We start from the raw sequence: 18,214 nt of genomic DNA, 5'->3' as shown, positions 1-18,214 counted from the left end.
CGCGACGCCACATCTATATTCCGTTAGTCACGTATCTAATTCCATTAAAGAATTGGAATAGGTGTCAAGGAAGCGAGTTACGTCCAATATTTTGATAAATACAATGAACAAAACTCGATATTTTAAATTTTAATGAGTAATTGAAAACATATTCATAAGTTTAGTAACCATTGAGACAATTAACTCCACACTTCTCATTTTGGCGGGTTTTCCATTCTCATCTTAATAATCTCCCGCCAAATTCCAAGTTCAAGCTTTTGTAGCTCCTTCAATTTGAATACAATTTATATCTATATGTACGCAGAATTTCTGCGTGAATCCAATTAACTAATTTCTTGCTTTCATTTTTTTGCCTCTTCTGTTTCAATTTCATTTCTAGGGTTTTCTAACAACTATTCAAAAGAGCTTGAATTCGCAATTTTCAGAGTAGATTCAAGGGATTCGGACGATGAGTGCAGTCAACATAAAAGACGTCACCGTTTTGGACAACCCGGCGCCGTTTCTTAACCCTTTCCAATTCGAAATCTCTTATGAATGCCTGACTCCCCTAAAAGACGGTAATGACGCGATTCCTTTTTGGCTTTTGGATCTTAATTTTAAGCTTTTGCAAGTATAATTATGTGATTGCTTACAAATGAATCTTACAACTCAAGACACGCTCCCTTCCCGGAATAAAAATCCGTGCATCGAAAGTTTTTCTTGTATAGTTTGTTCTTCGTGGAGCTTGATTAATTGAAATGCTCAAAATTTTGGCTATGAGTTCAAGTTATATAGTACTAAGGTGCTAGTCTCATTGTTACTTTTATGAAAAGAATTTATGGTGGGTCAGATTATTGATTTGGTGGTTTGATATGGTTGGAATTACTTAATATAAAAGTTAATCTAAAAAAGATCAATTCAGAATGTAAAATGGGTTTGAAATAAAGATAAGAAGCTTAATTAATAATTAGTCTTTAGATGTCTAACAGTAGAGGCATTTAAAGGCCTTTGTCACTCTCACCAGCAATGTTTTCTACATGATTGATTAACATTAAGTAAGCTGCAAAACAGGATAATTGAAAAGAATTCTCAATTCAAGTGTTATGTTTCTAATGATGGGAGGGGGTATCTTCAAGTTCAAATAGTAACCACATTTTATGTGAATTGAATGTCTTCCTAAATTTTACATTGAATGTGAAATAAAGTGCACTGAACAATAATTGAATGATTAAAGTCTGAAGTAAAAGAAGATTTTCTTCCTCTTGCATCTCTCAGATTCTACTTTTTTTGACGAGGGGTGGGGGAAGCACTTATATTCTGTAATTCTCTTTTCAGATTTTAGCAGAATATATTCCAGAAGTTATTCTTTAGTCCATTCAATCTGGAGATAATTCAAAAACTTTTAGTCATGACTACATATGGTTAGTTAATTTGCCAACCTTATGTCCATAGCAATATGGATTCTTCCTCTCCTTAAGCCTGGTTAATTTAAGAGATGACATATTATAAGATTGAAGTTCGTAGTGTGGAAGCTGGTTAGAAGTGAAAATGTAACTGCAAAAAAGAGAATATGATCAGGATGTGTGGTAAGGATGAAACTATTCAAACTGAAATTGTATGCTAAGTTCCTCCAGTAGTCAATCAAGACTTGGAACTTTCGAATACCATGGAAGCTTTTTTCAAAAAACAAATAAGAAACCTTCAAGAATCCTGAAGTATGCCAGTTGTAGATTAGTGGATGCCATGCAACAGCCTCCTTAATGCTGATACCGTGAACTCATTAATGGTATTACAAACACATGAACTCCATTGAGAATTCTATTAATCATGTGTTAAAACTCTACTGAAGCACATGGGTCAAGGCACACGAATTGCTGCAAACAAAATTTATCTCAAAGACAGAATTCAGTGATATAAAGTTAACATAATTCAATAATATAAAGTTTTAATGTCTGTCACTGTAAGTGGATTAACTCTCATAATCTCCAATCCTCTAAAACTATAATATTAATGTCTCTTGTTTCCAAACTAATTATATAAATAATAATGGATGAGCTGGCCACCGGAGAACATTCAACATGTATATCCAGATAACTTGACGTGATTTACCCACCAGAATAAAGTGTAAAAAGTTTGAGCTTAATAGTAAAAGTTTTAACATTTTATAAAATTTCAAAAGAAACAGATAGGGTATAGCTATGAATTATAGTATCTTACCACCATATAACTATGATTAAAATTAATTAGTGGTCACAATGATATAACATAATTGAATTTACTGAACAAAACTAATTTTAGATTTCAAGTATGCATTGTCAAATGCATTGTTCATAGCACTCTTACGTATTTTGACAGATTTGACAATAGTTTTCAGTCACAAAAATTTGGCGTCATGACTCATGCTAATTCCAGAATTACCTATGTTGCAATAATATAGTTAGCCATAAGGATCGTTCCTGTGTCAATGGGTATACACGCTTCTCTTCTTCACCACCCTCACTCTAATCATGATCCATGCAATCTATTTAATTTGACTCTGGAGCAGAATTGAAGTGAAAAATGGGTCTGTATTCATTGTGTCCTTTCCAATTTGATTGGTTACATGGTTGTCTCTGAATGATTGTCCGGGCTCTCTCTATTAATTTCCATGATTAACTATCTAACTTTTAGAGAGGAAGGTCTTTTCTTCAGCCATGTAATGTTTTCAAGTTCATTACAGATTTGGAATGGAAGCTGGTTTATGTGGGATCGGCCGAGGATGAAACTTCCGACCAAGTTCTAGAAAGTGTGCTTGTTGGTCCTGTTAATGTTGGCAACTACCGTTTCGTTTTTCAGGTAATCTTTATGCATTTCACTGCTAAGCCCTTAGTTTTAGTTTGAACTGTTCATGAATATTTCTCAAAATTTCCCAGGCTGATCCCCCAGACCCCTTAAAGATCCGTGAAGAAGACATTATTGGAGTCACTGTCCTACTTCTGACCTCCTCGTATCAGGGACAAGAATTCCTTCGAGTGGGATACTATGTCAACAACGATTATGACGACGAGCAGCTAAGAGAAGAACCTCCTCAGAAGGTTTTGATTGATAAGGTCCAAAGAAATATTTTGGCCGAGAAGCCTAGAGTAACGAAATTTCCAATAAATTTTTATCCCGAGAACAATGAAAACGTGGAACAACCCCCTTCATCACCTCAGCAGGTTACAGAATTCGGTATGAACGGGAAGGAACCTGTTTCCTCCAACCCTCAGTCTGATGCTCAATCCCCAGAAACTCTGCATCTTACTCTACCTGGAGTCTAGAAACATTGCTAGGAATTGATGTATTGATTTATTAGGCTATGATATCTTGGCTACAAACTGATTAATTCATCTTAATGTATGAATTGTATTATTTTTCCATTTTCTTAATTTTTTAGAATACACCCTTTCCAATACACTGATTGATAGAAATTATCTTCTAATCTCAGTTTTGGAACATTACTGATATGCGAATAGCACCTGTTTGAATCTCTTTAAAATGAGAATTCACATTTTTAAACAATAACTTGGGCATTAAAAAATTCCGGTGGCACAGTACATTTGTCAGATTAGAGATTTTTGATAGATGCCATTTAAAATTGAAGGACTATTACACCCTTACTTTCATAATTTTGTTCCGAAAAATACCAGTGCACTTATAGTTGCAAATTATTTTCCATCACTATACTTGAGGGTAAGATGGGAATATCAAATTATGAATTTGTCATTAGTAATTCAAAAGTCAAGTGAAGACAATTATTTGCTCCGACTTACCTACACCATCAATCAATGCGGGCCTACAGTGGAAGCAAAAAAAATTGGACCATTCTCATTATAATGGGCTCAAACGGGGCTTAGTACTTGTTTGAGCTCCATTTTAGACGAGAAAATGAATTTTTGAATAATGTATTGATAAGAAATGTGTGGTTAAAAAATGAGAAAAAGTTTTTAATTTGCGTATAATATTATTTTATTGAAGAATGTGTGATTGAAATTGTGTCAAATCACTGTTGAAAAATGTATTTTGACGAAAAAATGGAGCTCAAACAAGGACATCCCGTGCTACAATGTTATATGGCAACATATATAAATGGATTCGTCATTGGTTGGTTTCACTGTATGTGCGCTTTATTTAGTGTGCATTGGGATTGACCTTCAGCTCCACCCCTACGCACCTCAATACACACTTGGATTGGTGAACAAATATCAGGGAAAAAAAAGAAAAAAAAAAAAGAAAAGAAAAAGAAATATCATCAATATTAACGAGTAAGAATACATTATTACCTTGACTAGCAAGATTCAAGAACAAACAGACAAGCAAATAGACAGCACTAGCTATTTAATTGTAAATCGAAACAAAATTTTCTCATTGAGTTATACAACTTTTGGTTTTTACATTTTAAAAAGAATACCAGCACTATCTCTATCCATTCAATCTACATCAGAAAACCGTAGACGATACCTATTATTGTTTCTAACACATGGCCTTCTGTATCTTCTTCACACGTCTCCCGAATCCTTGCTTCGGCTTGCCATCGCGACCCAACCTTGACGATGGAACCTGCACCCTTCTCTTGGCTTTCTCAATTTGGTGATTGTTTTCCTCAAATCTTCTTTTCGAGGCATCCAGTTTGAATTCATATGATTGGACGCCTCTTTTTTCCGTGTTTTCCACAACTCTCCTTTTCTTGTCTGCCTCAAACTTTGCTCCTGATCTGCATATTTTAGAAACCTCAGCCTTCCTTTTCTTGTCTGCCTCAAACTTTGTTCCTGATCTGCATATTTTAGAAACCTCAGCCTTCCTTTTCTTGTTTGGTTTCTTGGCTGGCACATTAACGTTGTGCAATCCAATCGGTTGAGCATCTTCATCAAGTTCCTTTTCAAGTTGATTAGCAAATTCATCTGAACTTTCCTCCTCAGATTTCTTGTCTGGCTCATTAACGTTGTAGAATCCAACCGGTTGAGCATGTTCATCAAGTTCCTTTTCAAGTTGATTGGCAAATTCCTCCAAACATTCCTCCGTAGGTTGAGCATCTTCATCAAGTTCCTTTTCAAGTTGATTAGCAAATTCCTCGAAACTTTCCTCCGCTGATATCTTGTCTGGCTCATTAACGCTGTAGAATCCAATCGGTTGAGCATGTTCATCAAGTTCCCTTTCAAGATGATTAGCAGATTCCTCGAAACACTCATCTGTAGATTCTTCCTTACATGCATGATCTTTGCAACCATGGATGACGATCCTCTCTTGATTCTTACTTGGGGTGGTTCTTGCAATCTTGTTTGATCTCTTCTTGGGTTTTGCTGGGGCTTGTGAATCAGCATCGACTGTAGATTCTTCCTTACATGCATGATCTTTGCAACCATGGATGACGATCCTCTCTTGATTCTGACTTGGGGTGGTTCTTGCGATCTTGTTTGATCTCTTCTTGGGTTTTGCTGGGGCTTGTGAATCAGCATCGAAAAGGGACTCAATAATCTGCATTCTTCTCGAGCGAAACTCTTTTGCGTCCTCGATGGAGGCGAGAGTGATCGAAGCATTGATCAAGTCGAAAATATCGTTTTTCCGGGCATCCTCTTCACTGCGAAAATACCCCTTCCAATAAAAACTTTCAATGTAACCCATTACTCAAAATTCGCTTCCTTCAACGCAAGAATATTCTGCTAAATCGTTGTGTGTGAAAAACAGAAGATTTTAAATGCAAGGTGAAGAACAGGGTTGGAGATTTTAGACTAAGGGCAATGTATCCGTTTCCTGGTAAGAGAAGGATTGAAATGGTGGGAGGATTTCACTAATAAGGTACTTGCAAAATCGTACATAAGACATTTGATATGTTTTGTCATTTTATATTTTTAATTCAATTTTATTATATCAACATATCTGGTTCTGGTGGTCCCTGTTTTGTACCATTTAAAATCTATTTTAATTTAAATCAAAACTAACGATTAATTTTGATCACATACCTTATAAGTTCCACAAATTTTGAACCATACATTTCATCAACTTTTTCTAAAAGTTTGATTTTAATCCATATCAAACAAGGACCAAATATATTTTAAAAGTATTTGATTTTATTTAAAAACGACATCTATCTATTTATGTTAATAACAAAATTTAATATTTTCAATTTCCTTTTATCAAGTTGATTAGACAATGAGTGAACCATTAGCCCTTGTTTGGGCTCCATTAAATCAAAAAATACATTTTTTTTATAACTCATTTTCAATCATACACTCTTCAATAAAATAATATTACACGTAAATCCAAATTTTTTTTTTTTTAACCACACATAAATTGGATCCCAAACAAGGGCAAATAAAATTGAATAAAAAACAATTGCGATCTAATTTGGATAATTCCAACCATGCTTGGTGTGTACATCATTTTTTACACTTTGTTTATAATGTCAACAATAATGTACAAATGACATTGTCCAGATAATTTTATAATTTGAGCCGGGTGGGGCTGACTCACAAAAGGCACAGATATATGCCCAATTGAAATGCGCCCATTTATAAACATGTGAAAAAAACCTTTTTTTTCCCTTCTTAATTTTTAAAATTATTTTTTAGAAAAATAAACTAAAAGCTCGTGAACATCCCAATCTCAACTCAACTCGACCAATAAATCAGCATAACAATGGAATGGCCAAGCTCATTTTTAATGGATGAATAGAGTCCCTATTTTAGAGAGTCCAGCAAACTTGGCTCGATCCATCATATTTCTCAAGTGAAGGCAAATTAAACTTAAAAGAAGAAGGAAAATCCTGTTTCTACTTCCCAATTTCCATTATATTCTTATTCATATTTTGGTCAGGAATGATCTAATGAGCATCGATGTTCATTTTATGTTAAGTATCGATGACTTGTCATATAGATTATAGGTAAATTTTAAACTTAGCCCCTGTTTATTTCTTATTTTTTTCTCGTTAAAATGAAAAATATGTTCGTTATTTATCACATCAAATCATCACCATATTCGGATTTTTATATTTTGTGTGGGGTACGTAACAACTATATTTTTCATTTTCATTTTTACGCAAATGGAAAACAAATGGGACCTTAATTTAAATGTTGAAAGTTCACCATAAGTTTATTCGTTAATGAATTTATAGGCACATTATCGATGCTTAATATACGATGATCATCAATGCTCATTAGATCATCCCTGATATTTTGATATCAATATAGTTTTGGTTTTACTTTCATATATCGTAATTCACGAGGAAAAAAAAAAGAAAAAGAAAAAGAAGGGAGTATAGGAGAAAGTCAACAAACTCAACACGTGCCAGAAATTCCTTGCTCTGAGTATACGATGTCGTTTAATTTGCAACTGCCAAACGTAATTACCATACAGTAAAAACTGAAAAGTAAAATCGCATCACATTGTACGTCTTCTCTTTGAAAAGTTATACAACCATTTACACTAGCCCTAGCAGTCTCTTCTCCGTTTCCGTACTCTCTCTCTCTCTAAAAATCAGCACTCCGCAATGGCTTCCCGGAGGCTGTTAGCCTCAATTCTCCGTTCCTCCGCCTACCGCAACCGTATCTCGAGTTCCATATTCTCCGCCCCCAGGCTCAGGCCACGTGCCTCTCCTACCGGTCACTTCCTCCACCGTGTTGCTCAGTACGCCTCCTCTGCCGCTGCCCAATCAGCTCCATCGGCGCCATCTAAAGCTACTAGTGGTGGACCCAGTGGGAAGATTACCGATGAGTTCACTGGTAAAGGTGCGATCGGGAAAGTGTGCCAAGTCATTGGTGCTGTCGTTGACGTCAGGTTCCACGATGGATTGCCACCGATCTTGACGGCCTTGGAGGTTTTGGATAATCAGATCAGGTTGGTTCTGGAAGTGGCCCAGCACTTGGGTGAGAATGTGGTCAGGTGTATTGCTATGGATGGTACTGAAGGAATTCCTTGCTCTGAGTATACGATGTCGTTTAATTTGCAACTGCCAAACGTAATTACGATACAGTAAAAACTGAAAAGTAAAATCGCATCACATTGTACGTCTTCTCTTTGAAAAGTTATACAACCATTTACACTAGCCCTAGCAGCCTCTTCTCCGTTTCCGTACTCTCTCTCTCTCTCTAAAAATCAGCACTCCGCAATGGCTTCCCGGAGGCTGTTAGCCTCAATTCTCCGTTCCTCCGCCTACCGCAACCGTATCTCGAGTTCCATATTCTCCGCCCCCAGGCTCAGGCCACGTGCCTCTCCTACCGGTCACTTCCTCCACCGTGTTGCTCAGTACGCCTCCTCTGCCGCTGCCCAATCAGCTCCATCGGCGCCATCTAAAGCTACTAGTGGTGGACCCAGTGGGAAGATTACCGATGAGTTCACTGGTAAAGGTGCGATCGGGAAAGTGTGCCAAGTCATTGGTGCTGTCGTTGACGTCAGGTTCCACGATGGATTGCCACCGATCTTGACGGCCTTGGAGGTTTTGGATAATCAGATCAGGTTGGTTCTGGAAGTGGCCCAGCACTTGGGTGAGAATGTGGTCAGGTGTATTGCTATGGATGGTACTGAAGGGCTTGTTCGAGGCCAACGTGTGCTCAACACCGGCTCTCCCATCACCGTGAGTGTTCATTCCAGGTTTTTAAAGATATTTTATCTAAGATTTTGTTTTTTGTTTATTATGTTTTGAAATTTAGTTACATTTGATTGAATGTTTTAGTAATCGGGATCAGGTTTTTCATTGTTTATTTGAGATAGGAGGATCGGATCTAGATGTTGACATGAATTTTATTTTGGGGTCATTTGACGTGTAGATCTGTAGGTGCTTCTGTTCAATTCTCAGTAAGTTGGTCGGTCGATAAATTGACTATATTGAATGTGTTTTAGATTGGTTTTTTGTTTTTCTTTTGAATATTTTTGGACTTTTGAGGCTTTACATGTGTGAAGCAATATCTAAGATTAGGTTATTAGTTATCATGGCTTGAAATTGGTCATAAAGATAAAATGTACATTGTAACAACCCGATTATTCTAGCTTATAAATTGGATTGTAGAAGGAGCAGTACACATTCACATTCTAATGACTTCCATTATATCAATACATCTAAGTTAACAGATAGTAAAAACAACGTACATTTTCTAGCTTATAAATTGGCCCATGACTGTAGGAAGGATTTTTTATTTTTATTTTTTATTTTTTTGTAATTCGACATTATAGTCAAATGAGAGTAGCATTTTCTACGTACAAGCAATTCATAACTGGTTCAAGCATTTTTGAAATGTTATTGTTTAATGGATAGTAATCTTGGTTGTGCTTTTGAAGACTGTTTCTGGGTTGGTTTGTATATTGTCGAGCTTTTGTTTTGTAGGACTGAAGTGTATGAATTGAAATGTGCCCGTTGGCTTTGCAATACCTTATCTGCTTTTATGGTCCAAATAATTAGCAGACTAATGTTGTATGCCTCATCTTTGGTTGGCCTTCTGGTTGTATACCCTATCTTTGCATGTATTGATGAATTTGATTTCTTAAGTTGTTAATCTCTTTATACTTGTACAATAACTTATGCTGAATGGGAGTGTTTATTCTGTAAATGTTGGTAATTATGTCCCTTTCCTTTTGATGATAGGTGCCTGTTGGTCGAGCCACTCTGGGCCGTATCATGAATGTCATCGGAGAGCCTATTGATGAGAAAGGCGACATTAGTAAGTGAACCACACTCTTGAATGATAGGCAATATTTTTGTTGACTAAAGAAAGGTTGTGGCTTTACTAATAAATGGATGCCGCTGCAGAAACCGATCACCAGTTACCAATTCATCGCGAAGCTCCTGCATTTGTGGAGCAAGCAACCGAACAACAAATTCTCGTTACTGGCATCAAGGTAATTTTCATAAACCCCAACAATTATCATTTGCATTCGCCTGCTTCTCATATGCATTCAAGTTCATCTGGTTTTATTATATCAAGATAACACTGTTGCATGTTATCCCAGGTTGTTGACCTTCTTGCGCCGTACCAAAGAGGAGGGAAGATTGGGCTCTTTGGTGGTGCTGGAGTGGGAAAGACCGTACTTATTATGGAACTGATCAACAACGTTGCAAAAGCTCATGGTTAGTTTTTTTATTCTGTGCATTATTTTTTTTAATGTGCTGATATGCTTAAAGCCTGATTTCTACATGTTTGTTTCCCTTGTCAGGTGGTTTCTCTGTCTTTGCTGGTGTAGGAGAACGTACTCGAGAGGGTAATGACTTGTACAGAGAAATGATAGAGAGTGGTGTCATTAAGCTAGGTGATAAGCAGGTTTGTATGTGTTGATTTTTGTCACCATTCTATTTATTTTATCTGGTTTCTGTGGCTTCCTTATACTTCATCAACTAATTTTACCAGGCTGATAGCAAATGTGCCCTAGTCTATGGTCAAATGAATGAGCCCCCAGGTGCTCGTGCTCGTGTTGGACTTACTGGACTGACTGTGGCTGAACACTTCCGAGATGCTGAAGGGCAAGATGTGCTTCTTTTTATTGACAACATTTTCCGTTTTACCCAGGTAGGAATGCATTTTATGATCATTGTTGAACAGATACTTTTGTGTTCGACTGCTTGCTAATAATATATTCTAATTCATTGAAAAATTGCAGGCCAACTCTGAAGTGTCTGCTTTGCTTGGGCGTATCCCATCTGCTGTAGGTTATCAACCTACATTGGCTACAGATCTTGGAGGCCTTCAAGAACGTATCACTACAACTAAAAAGGGTTCCATTACATCTGTTCAAGCTATCTATGTGCCTGCTGATGACTTGACAGATCCAGCTCCTGCGACTACCTTTGCTCACTTGGATGCCACAACTGTGTTGTCAAGACAGGTACACAGACTTTCTTGAAGTTACATAAAATGATATCATTTTCACACCATAATTTTTTGGCTGTTTCAATTGTTGTTTTTGGATTAGATTTCTGAGCTTGGTATCTATCCTGCCGTTGATCCACTTGACTCAACATCTCGTATGCTTTCCCCTCACATCTTGGGAGAAGAACATTACAACACAGCCCGTGGCGTACAGAAAGTTCTTCAGAACTACAAGAATCTTCAAGATATTATTGCCATTCTTGGAATGGATGAGCTCAGTGAAGACGACAAATTAACTGTTGCACGTGCTAGGAAAATTCAACGGTTCTTGAGCCAGCCTTTCCATGTTGCAGAAGTTTTCACGGGTGCCCCTGGCAAGTATGTCGAGTTGAAGGAGAGCATTAACAGCTTCCAGGTACCAAAAGTTTCTGCACTTGCTAAATTTGGTCTTTCTTATTTAGCCCCTGCTTGGCCCCCATTAAATTAAAATTTATTTTTCTCTCTTTTCTTATCAACCACACATTCTCCAATAAAATAATGCTACACGTAAACCTAAAATTTTTTTCTTTCTCTTTAGCCATACATTCTTCAAAAAATTACTATTCATTTCATTATAATTTGAAAAAAATGGAGTCCAAACCAGGGCTTAATAAATTGTATTATTTGTAATATCATCTGGCCTCAAAGGTATTCACACTATGAAGGGATGAGTATATGCACTACATATATTTTCAAGCAAAAAATGTATATGGTGGGATACATTGGGATTTTAGTTCATGCGTCGTGATTCCTGTCCTTATTCTCATATCATTTATACTATTCTCTATGTACTTAAATGAACTGTAGGTGTATCAGGTTTCTCCTGTTTTTCTTTAATAACGTGTCTCCATTGTTTTGTGATCATTGGTTTACTCTCTTAGGAAGTCCGTATTGGTTAATTTAACCTTCTCTTCTTTCTTCACTGTGAAAGTCCGTTTTGGTCAACTTGTTTTTTCATCAGTTGTGATGCTGATGCATCCGTTGGTCGTGTTAAACAGGGAGTCTTGGATGGAAAATACGATGACCTTGCAGAACAATCATTTTACATGGTTGGAGGAATCGAAGAGGTCATTGCCAAGGCAGAGAAGATTGCCAAGGAATCCGCTGCCTAGATAGATCAAAATTTCCATGAGTTCATCATGTTACGGATATTTGCTAATAATTTAATCTGTGGCCATGCCAACATCTCGAGTTATATTTTCTTCCCAAAATTTCTGTTTATGTTTTACATCAACAGCAGGATTGTGATACGGATGTGGAGTCGAGAGCCTCCCTGACATGCCCCCTTGTGTTTTAGAATGTGAAATAATAAGTGGGGTAAGACGGCGGACCTGTATATTTTTTTTCCCCCCTCAAATACCATATTGGATGCTGCGATTTGGACATGATTTCTGTAATCCACTTTCGCTTATGGTTTTCATACTGCACAATTTTTGTTGAGAATAAACACGCTTCGTGAAGTGATTTTGATCATTAAGCCTGTGGCTCGATGAGTGATATTGTGCATTTTAAAACAATCAATTTCCAATGAAAGACCCTTTCAAGAAGTCACTATAGAAGATGAAGTATACTTTTGCTCTTGAAAGTAATGTTGTTTTGTACTTCACTCGCTTGGAATTGATTGGCGAGTATGCAAAATTCAATCAGTAGTCGAATCAATTCTATGTTATCAAGGAAGGGATTTTTCTAATCTCTTAAAGATTGGTTAATATTTAGCCTCAATTTGATATAGTTAAAAAGTTAATTTTTAGTAGATATTGATACAAGTTGATGAAATGTGTAATTATAAATTTGATGAAAGTTTTGACTTTCATGAAATGTGTCGTTACTGTTGACTTCAACAAGTTCATCAATTTTTTTAGCTAAGCCCTGGATGGTTTGTTAAAAATCAAACTTTCATTAGATTTTTATAAAATTGATTTTGAAAATGTGACAAATATGGTGAGCTCTGCAAACGGATGGTTTTAAATTTTTATTTTTCAAGAAAACCTCGAAAATGGTCCCACTACTTATCAAGAAATGCCACGAGGAAGAGTATAGCCGGTATGTAATGTAACAGACTCGCGGCGCATTTTAACAGTCATCACCCAATTCGTCCCCTCTTCCCCCAACCTTCGCGGCGGCGCTTTCTAGTCTGCTCTACGACCAACTCAAACTAATAAAAAGCCATACAAAATGTCTGTTATTACACATACGCCATTTCCAACCGCCCACCTTTGCTCCCATGCTCCGAACCACACTAAATCATTCCTTCCCCCACCGATGATCCTCCCAAAACTCAAACCCCTCCGTCACCTCTCCTATCACCTACGCCGCCGAGGCCTTGCTATCTCCGCCGCTGCCGTCCGCCAAGACACCACTCTCTGGACTTCTGCTCCGCTGTTAGAAGTCTCCCCAGCTGCTGAGTCTCTTTTCCACGTCGCCATCGACGTTTCTGATTCCCTGGACCTCGCCTCCTCCTATACCAAGGCTGGCCAGTACCTCCAGCTCCGCCTCCAGGACCCCAATACAAAACCCTCCTTCCTCGCAATCGCGTCCCCGCCTTCTACCGCCGCGTCGAAGGGAGTTTTCGAGTTCCTCGTGAAATCCATCACGGGGTCCACCGCGGAGATCCTTTGCGGGCTGCGGAAGGGTGATGTAGTAGAATTGAGTCAGGCAATGGGTAAGGGATTTGATATTGATCAAATATCCCCGGCCGAGAATTATCAGACAGTACTCATTTTCGCCACTGGATCTGGAATTAGGTAAATTTCATCAAATTAACTAAGCATTTTGGTTCTAGTTAGTCCGATTATTCTATTTCTCGTCTTCTTAATTTGGGAAAATGCAGTTGTTTGTGTAATTAGGGAATACGGATTACTCTCTGTGTCTGTGTGTGTCTGTGTGTGTATACACAAAACTAGCCATTAATTTGCGTGCGACTTGTTCTGTTTTATTAGAGCTTCTGGGATGCTCACATATAACATTTATAGTATCTTAGAAGTTCTCAAAATTTTTTCCGCCATTTGTAACGAAATTATATTAATTATAGTATATTTGAGAGCACTGGAATGAGGACTCGGGATTCCCACTCTTATCTCCTTACTACGTAGGGACATCCGGGCACAAGTGCGACCACCCGCAAAGAAAATGAATTGAAAAGGTTCAGTATAAGTCTAAAAAATATTTATATTCGGTATGCGGAATCAATTTTGGTGATGATGTACTAAGAAATATCCATCTCATAGTGGTCAGTCCTTGATTGGTCTTGTAAATACGTTTACAGTCTGTACTAATTGTTGTTTGTATGTTGCTAATATATCTTCTTGCAATGCACCTGTTATTGAAAAATATATGTGGCATGCCTTTTTCACATTTCTTTTGATGTATTAATACCAAATATTGTTTCCTTAGTTCCCCTGTATTGTTTTCATCTTCCATATTTGTTGAACTCATTAATAAATTGACTTGAGATTTAGATAGTTTTTTGATAGAAGTTGTAGTGAGTGATGCTCATCTTTTATGCTGGTTAAATTTAATTTCAATATGACTGAATTTCAGGATTGTAGCATGTCACCCGTGGTCCTTAGCTTCATTGTTATGTTATGGTTATCTGTGACAATTCTGTTATGTTAATATATCAATTTCCATGCTAAATTTGCTTATTGTCTTTTGTGTAGAAAGAATTCAGAATATAGAATGATCCCTTAAAAATCATTTTAAGAATAGGAACAGTGACAAAAGATTGCAGAGTACATGTATAGTGCATTTACCTTCCTGCAAACCCTAATTCAGTTTGACAGACTATTGGTTATTTCTGATCTCTCTTGATTCCCGTCAATTTCACAAGAGTGGTTAAGTGAAAGGTTTCTGCCATTTTCTGTTCTGTACTTTTTTTAGTTTGATCTTCATTTATGGGGAATCTCCATCCTGTGCTATTGTAGATCGGAAGTTAACTTGTTTTGCTATTCTAGTGTACCTATTTGCATGCATATTTCTTTATCCATGTTTTATTTATTTCTTCCATCCTTTTCACCTGCAGCCCAATACGGTCATTATTAGAATCAGGTTTTGGTGCGGAGAAGAGATCTGATGTCAGACTCTATTATGGTGCTAGAAATCTTAATAGGATGGCATATCAGGTACTATATAGTTTCTTGCTTACTGTTTAGAATTTATTCCTGTACATTTGTGCTAAAATATTTAATTATATATTATCAATTTACCTTTCAAGCTGTGTCTTATCTGAGTTTTATTTACTTTGCAGGAAAGGTTTAAAGAGTGGACTTCATCGGGAGTCGAAATTGTGCCAGTATTATCTAAGCCAGATGATAGCTGGACAGGGGAGCAAGGTTATGTTCAGGTTGTAATACATGGTTTCATTTTTACCTCTCTCTGCATGTGCCATTTCAATTGGTTGGGGTGCAGCTGTTTTATTTTGTTGCACCATCTAGAATGGAAAACACAATGTGCTCATACCATTGCTTTTGCAGGCTGCATTTGCTAGAGCCAAAAGAATCTTCAGTCCTCGGTCTACTGGGGCAGTGCTTTGTGGACAAAAACAGATGGCTGAGGTTTGTAGTTTCAATTCCAACAATTTCTGAGTTGTAGTTATTTCTAGATACATCTCTTGCATGGTACATGATTTTTTTCTGCTGTTCGACCTAACTAGTTGGATGCTTTTCTGTGTTATGAAATCTTCCATTTACCTTTCCCATCTCATTTTAAGGCTATTTTGTGAGAACTTTGGTGTTGACTATAATTTTTTAATCTCCATTCTGCTCCTGACTCGAAATCTGGCTTGTTACTACTGAAGGTTCAAGATTTAATGTATTTCTCTATATGTCTAAATGTTCTAGTTGTCGTCCGATCATGTTTTTTTTTCCTTTTTTGTATGTCTTGGAAGAAAATAGAGTGTTTCTCCTGTCTCAGTCACACTATGTTTGGGCTTCATTTTCTAAAAAATTCATTTTCAAGCACACATTCTAGCTACACATCCTCCAAAAAATTCAATATCATAAAACATATTTTTTTCCCCAAAAATGGGGCTCAAACAGGGGTATAATATTATTGAAAGTTTTCTTTTCTGGTGAACTCGACCATTTTTTGAAGTGAAATTGCTCTTAATATTCTTAGTTTTCAGAAGTAACATTTGAAAATATTATGTAGTTTTAACATTAATACTAATTTTGAAGTGAAAATATTATGTAGTTTTAGCATTTATACTAATTTTTGAGTCACATTTTCAATAAACAAAGTAGATTTATATTATTTAATACTCCAAAAATTGTTCGAATAGACCAAGACACTCATCAACCAGAACTGGGAGACAGTGAATTCTATTTTGTTGAATATAAATACAATGTTAAGAATGAATTTATCTTCTATTTGATAATTCAATTTTAATAAAACAGCTTACCTTATATTTTCTGAGTTGCCATGTCTAAAAGTGAGAAATATCCCAACAAACTACCAGTTAGCTAAAAAATATACTGCCTTTATGTATTATTTGTTTCCAATAACTCTGTTTGAGAGGACTGCTAAATATACCCGTCCACAACTTGAAGAGAGACTTGCAAAATACTCTAGTAATTTGGAAACTTCGGGGAAGTGAGGTGATAATGGAAATTTTACATGTCAAGTTTTGATGCAGAAATATATATCAAAGTAAATTCAGTTTGCATAGCATGCTGATTGATTCTAGAAACTTAAAATTGAATTTTAAGCACTGGAGCAGTTTGTAACTTGTTTCTCAGGAAATTTTAGATTTGGAGTTTCTTTGGCAGAGTAGGTACACCTGGGTTCATGGACGATAGGTGCTGGACGTGAAAAATAAACAAAATGTAAGCTGATACAAGAATGGAAAGACTATACCGCCTAGTGTTCACCTAATTAGAAAGATTAAAGTAGTGAAACTGAAAAAATGTCAATGTATGAGGAACTAAAAGCGCAACAGAAATTTAACGGCCGGATTGTACTGTGGACAAATTTAGAGACCAACCTGAATTTTCTTATTTGCCCACCTTTACCTGAAGATTATGCATCCTACTTTTTTCAATAAGAAGTTAACTATTTTATCCTCTATATTTAGAGAAGTAATACATGCCTTTACTGAGCCCTGTTTGAGCCACATTTGTTGAAAAAATTCATTCCTAAACAGTGATTTGATATCATTTTAATCACATATTTTTCAATGAAATAATATTACAAGCAAATCCAAAATTTTTTCTTATTTTTTTAACTACATATTTTCCATCAATACACTATTCAAAAATATATTCTCATGAAAATAATGTGGCTCAAACAAGGGCTAAATTTTACCTTGTCTGTACAACTCGGACACAGTTCACAATAAGAATACAACCTAACAAGGGTAGAACAACCAAGGGCAACTCAATGTATTCATGGAAAGGTATAGATTAGGCAGGCCTAGCCGTATGTAGTTAATATAGTAGCCAGCACAAAGGATCATTAAAATGACTGTAGGCCTATCTCACAGAAGCGTCCATGCTTGCACATAGACATAATCATAGTGGCAGTTTAACTTAGGGATGTTAAATGGGGCAAGCCACAAATATGATAGGTGGCTGCTTTTTGAAGCTGATTTGAGTTAGCGACTCTCAGTATTTGTTTGTTACTAGTTTCAATTGACTTTTAATCCCCATAAAGAAGAATCCATAGTCAAAGGAAGTGGCTGTGAGCGTCAATGCTTTAGCTAGCACGTTAGCTGGTTATATGTGTAAGTATTGCTGTATTCGGTGTCTCTCTGTAACTTGTTAACGTAATGTGTATCTTGATATCTTACTCGTGAATTACTGGATTCTGTGTTCTATTTCTCTAGCATTAGAGAAAGAAAATGAAATGATACTTTTGTGTATATTTTATGTACCTAAAATGGTCAAAATTCCAATGCTTGATTGATGTCTGTTTCTTACAGGAGGTTACTTCTATTCTTGTGGGTGATGGTGTATCGAGCGAGAAGATTCTAAAGAACTTCTGAATACCATAATTTTGGAGGTTGCAATGTTGTATTATTGTAATTACTCCTCGCATTCATTCATTTTGAGCTGCTGAGACTCAATTAGCTCAGTTTAAAGCTACAAAATAAAACCAATTTTTGCTACACCTCATAACTGTTGCAACTTTCAATCCGATTAGGTAAAGGATGCATTTTAAGTTAACCAATTTTTATGAAAATTATAGTCCTACTTAATATGGGAGAATGTGAACAACTCAAACTCATAAATGTATTTCATGGAAAGAGAAGACAGCAATTTTGCATTCTATGAATTGAGAGTACAAAGGATGGATTGCATTTTCTATCTTCTTTTGGTTCAATTGACATCGTGTTTGTCTAGATCATGCTGCATTTATAATTTCATATATGTTCTTTAACAACTATTTTC

At 36.4% G+C, this 18,214-nt stretch overlaps 5 protein-coding genes across 5 annotated transcripts; 4 read left to right on the top strand and 1 right to left on the bottom strand.

Annotated features, from left to right (window-relative positions):
- The first annotated feature begins 235 nt into the window (after nt 1-235).
- Nucleotides 236-3,412, top strand: LOC111399020 (histone chaperone ASF1B-like). Its single transcript, XM_023026217.1, has 3 exons — nt 236-557; nt 2,699-2,814; nt 2,892-3,412. The coding sequence occupies exons 1-3, from the start codon at nt 449-451 to the stop codon at nt 3,276-3,278; spliced, it is 612 nt and encodes a 203-aa protein (XP_022881985.1). The 5' UTR covers nt 236-448; the 3' UTR covers nt 3,279-3,412.
- A 1,058-nt stretch (nt 3,413-4,470) lies between these two features.
- LOC111398377 lies at nt 4,471-5,619 on the bottom strand. Its single transcript, XM_023025290.1, has one exon. It carries the CDS (start codon nt 5,617-5,619, stop codon nt 4,471-4,473), a length of 1,149 nt encoding a protein of 382 aa, XP_022881058.1.
- A 1,769-nt stretch (nt 5,620-7,388) lies between these two features.
- On the top strand, nt 7,389-7,969 carry LOC111398376 (ATP synthase subunit beta, mitochondrial-like). The gene has a single exon (XM_023025289.1). The coding sequence runs from the start codon at nt 7,484-7,486 to the stop codon at nt 7,967-7,969; it is 486 nt and encodes a 161-aa protein (XP_022881057.1). The 5' UTR covers nt 7,389-7,483.
- Nucleotides 7,970-8,009: 40 nt separating this feature from the next.
- LOC111399018 (ATP synthase subunit beta, mitochondrial-like) lies at nt 8,010-12,326 on the top strand. Its single transcript, XM_023026215.1, has 9 exons — nt 8,010-8,566; nt 9,572-9,647; nt 9,737-9,825; nt 9,937-10,054; nt 10,141-10,244; nt 10,332-10,490; nt 10,582-10,806; nt 10,894-11,205; nt 11,828-12,326. Exons 1-9 carry the CDS (start codon nt 8,102-8,104, stop codon nt 11,939-11,941), a joined length of 1,662 nt encoding a protein of 553 aa, XP_022881983.1. The 5' UTR covers nt 8,010-8,101; the 3' UTR covers nt 11,942-12,326.
- A 525-nt stretch (nt 12,327-12,851) lies between these two features.
- Nucleotides 12,852-18,128, top strand: LOC111399019 (fruit protein pKIWI502). The gene is made up of 5 exons (XM_023026216.1): nt 12,852-13,573; nt 14,851-14,950; nt 15,076-15,171; nt 15,302-15,382; nt 17,746-18,128. The coding sequence occupies exons 1-5, from the start codon at nt 13,005-13,007 to the stop codon at nt 17,806-17,808; spliced, it is 909 nt and encodes a 302-aa protein (XP_022881984.1). The 5' UTR covers nt 12,852-13,004; the 3' UTR covers nt 17,809-18,128.
- Nucleotides 18,129-18,214: the final 86 nt, after the last annotated feature.

The sequence above is a fragment of the Olea europaea genome, chromosome 8 (genome assembly GCF_002742605.1).
Source record: "Olea europaea var. sylvestris chromosome 8, O_europaea_v1, whole genome shotgun sequence".
Taxonomy (NCBI): domain Eukaryota; kingdom Viridiplantae; phylum Streptophyta; class Magnoliopsida; order Lamiales; family Oleaceae; genus Olea; species Olea europaea.
Note: the sequence above shows the minus strand (reverse complement) of the source record. Positions and strands in the feature narration are given on the sequence as shown.

Bases quoted from the DNA above. Each gene is read 5' to 3' on its own strand.
- LOC111399020 (XM_023026217.1), top strand. From the start codon at position 449: ATGAGTGCAGTCAACATAAAAGACGTCACCGTTTTGGACAACCCGGCG. The intron at 558-2,698 runs GTAATGACGCGA...AGTTCATTACAG, and splicing joins CCTGACTCCCCTAAAAGACG to ATTTGGAATGGAAGCTGGTT. The intron at 2,815-2,891 runs GTAATCTTTATG...AAAATTTCCCAG, and splicing joins ACTACCGTTTCGTTTTTCAG to GCTGATCCCCCAGACCCCTT.
- LOC111398377 (XM_023025290.1), bottom strand. From the start codon at position 5,619: ATGGGTTACATTGAAAGTTTTTATTGGAAGGGGTATTTTCGCAGTGAA.
- LOC111398376 (XM_023025289.1), top strand. From the start codon at position 7,484: ATGGCTTCCCGGAGGCTGTTAGCCTCAATTCTCCGTTCCTCCGCCTAC.
- LOC111399018 (XM_023026215.1), top strand. From the start codon at position 8,102: ATGGCTTCCCGGAGGCTGTTAGCCTCAATTCTCCGTTCCTCCGCCTAC. The intron at 10,245-10,331 runs GTTTGTATGTGT...TAATTTTACCAG, and splicing joins TTAAGCTAGGTGATAAGCAG to GCTGATAGCAAATGTGCCCT. The intron at 11,206-11,827 runs GTACCAAAAGTT...CGTGTTAAACAG, and splicing joins AGAGCATTAACAGCTTCCAG to GGAGTCTTGGATGGAAAATA.
- LOC111399019 (XM_023026216.1), top strand. From the start codon at position 13,005: ATGTCTGTTATTACACATACGCCATTTCCAACCGCCCACCTTTGCTCC. The intron at 13,574-14,850 runs GTAAATTTCATC...TTTCACCTGCAG, and splicing joins GCCACTGGATCTGGAATTAG to CCCAATACGGTCATTATTAG. The intron at 15,172-15,301 runs GTTGTAATACAT...TTGCTTTTGCAG, and splicing joins GGGAGCAAGGTTATGTTCAG to GCTGCATTTGCTAGAGCCAA.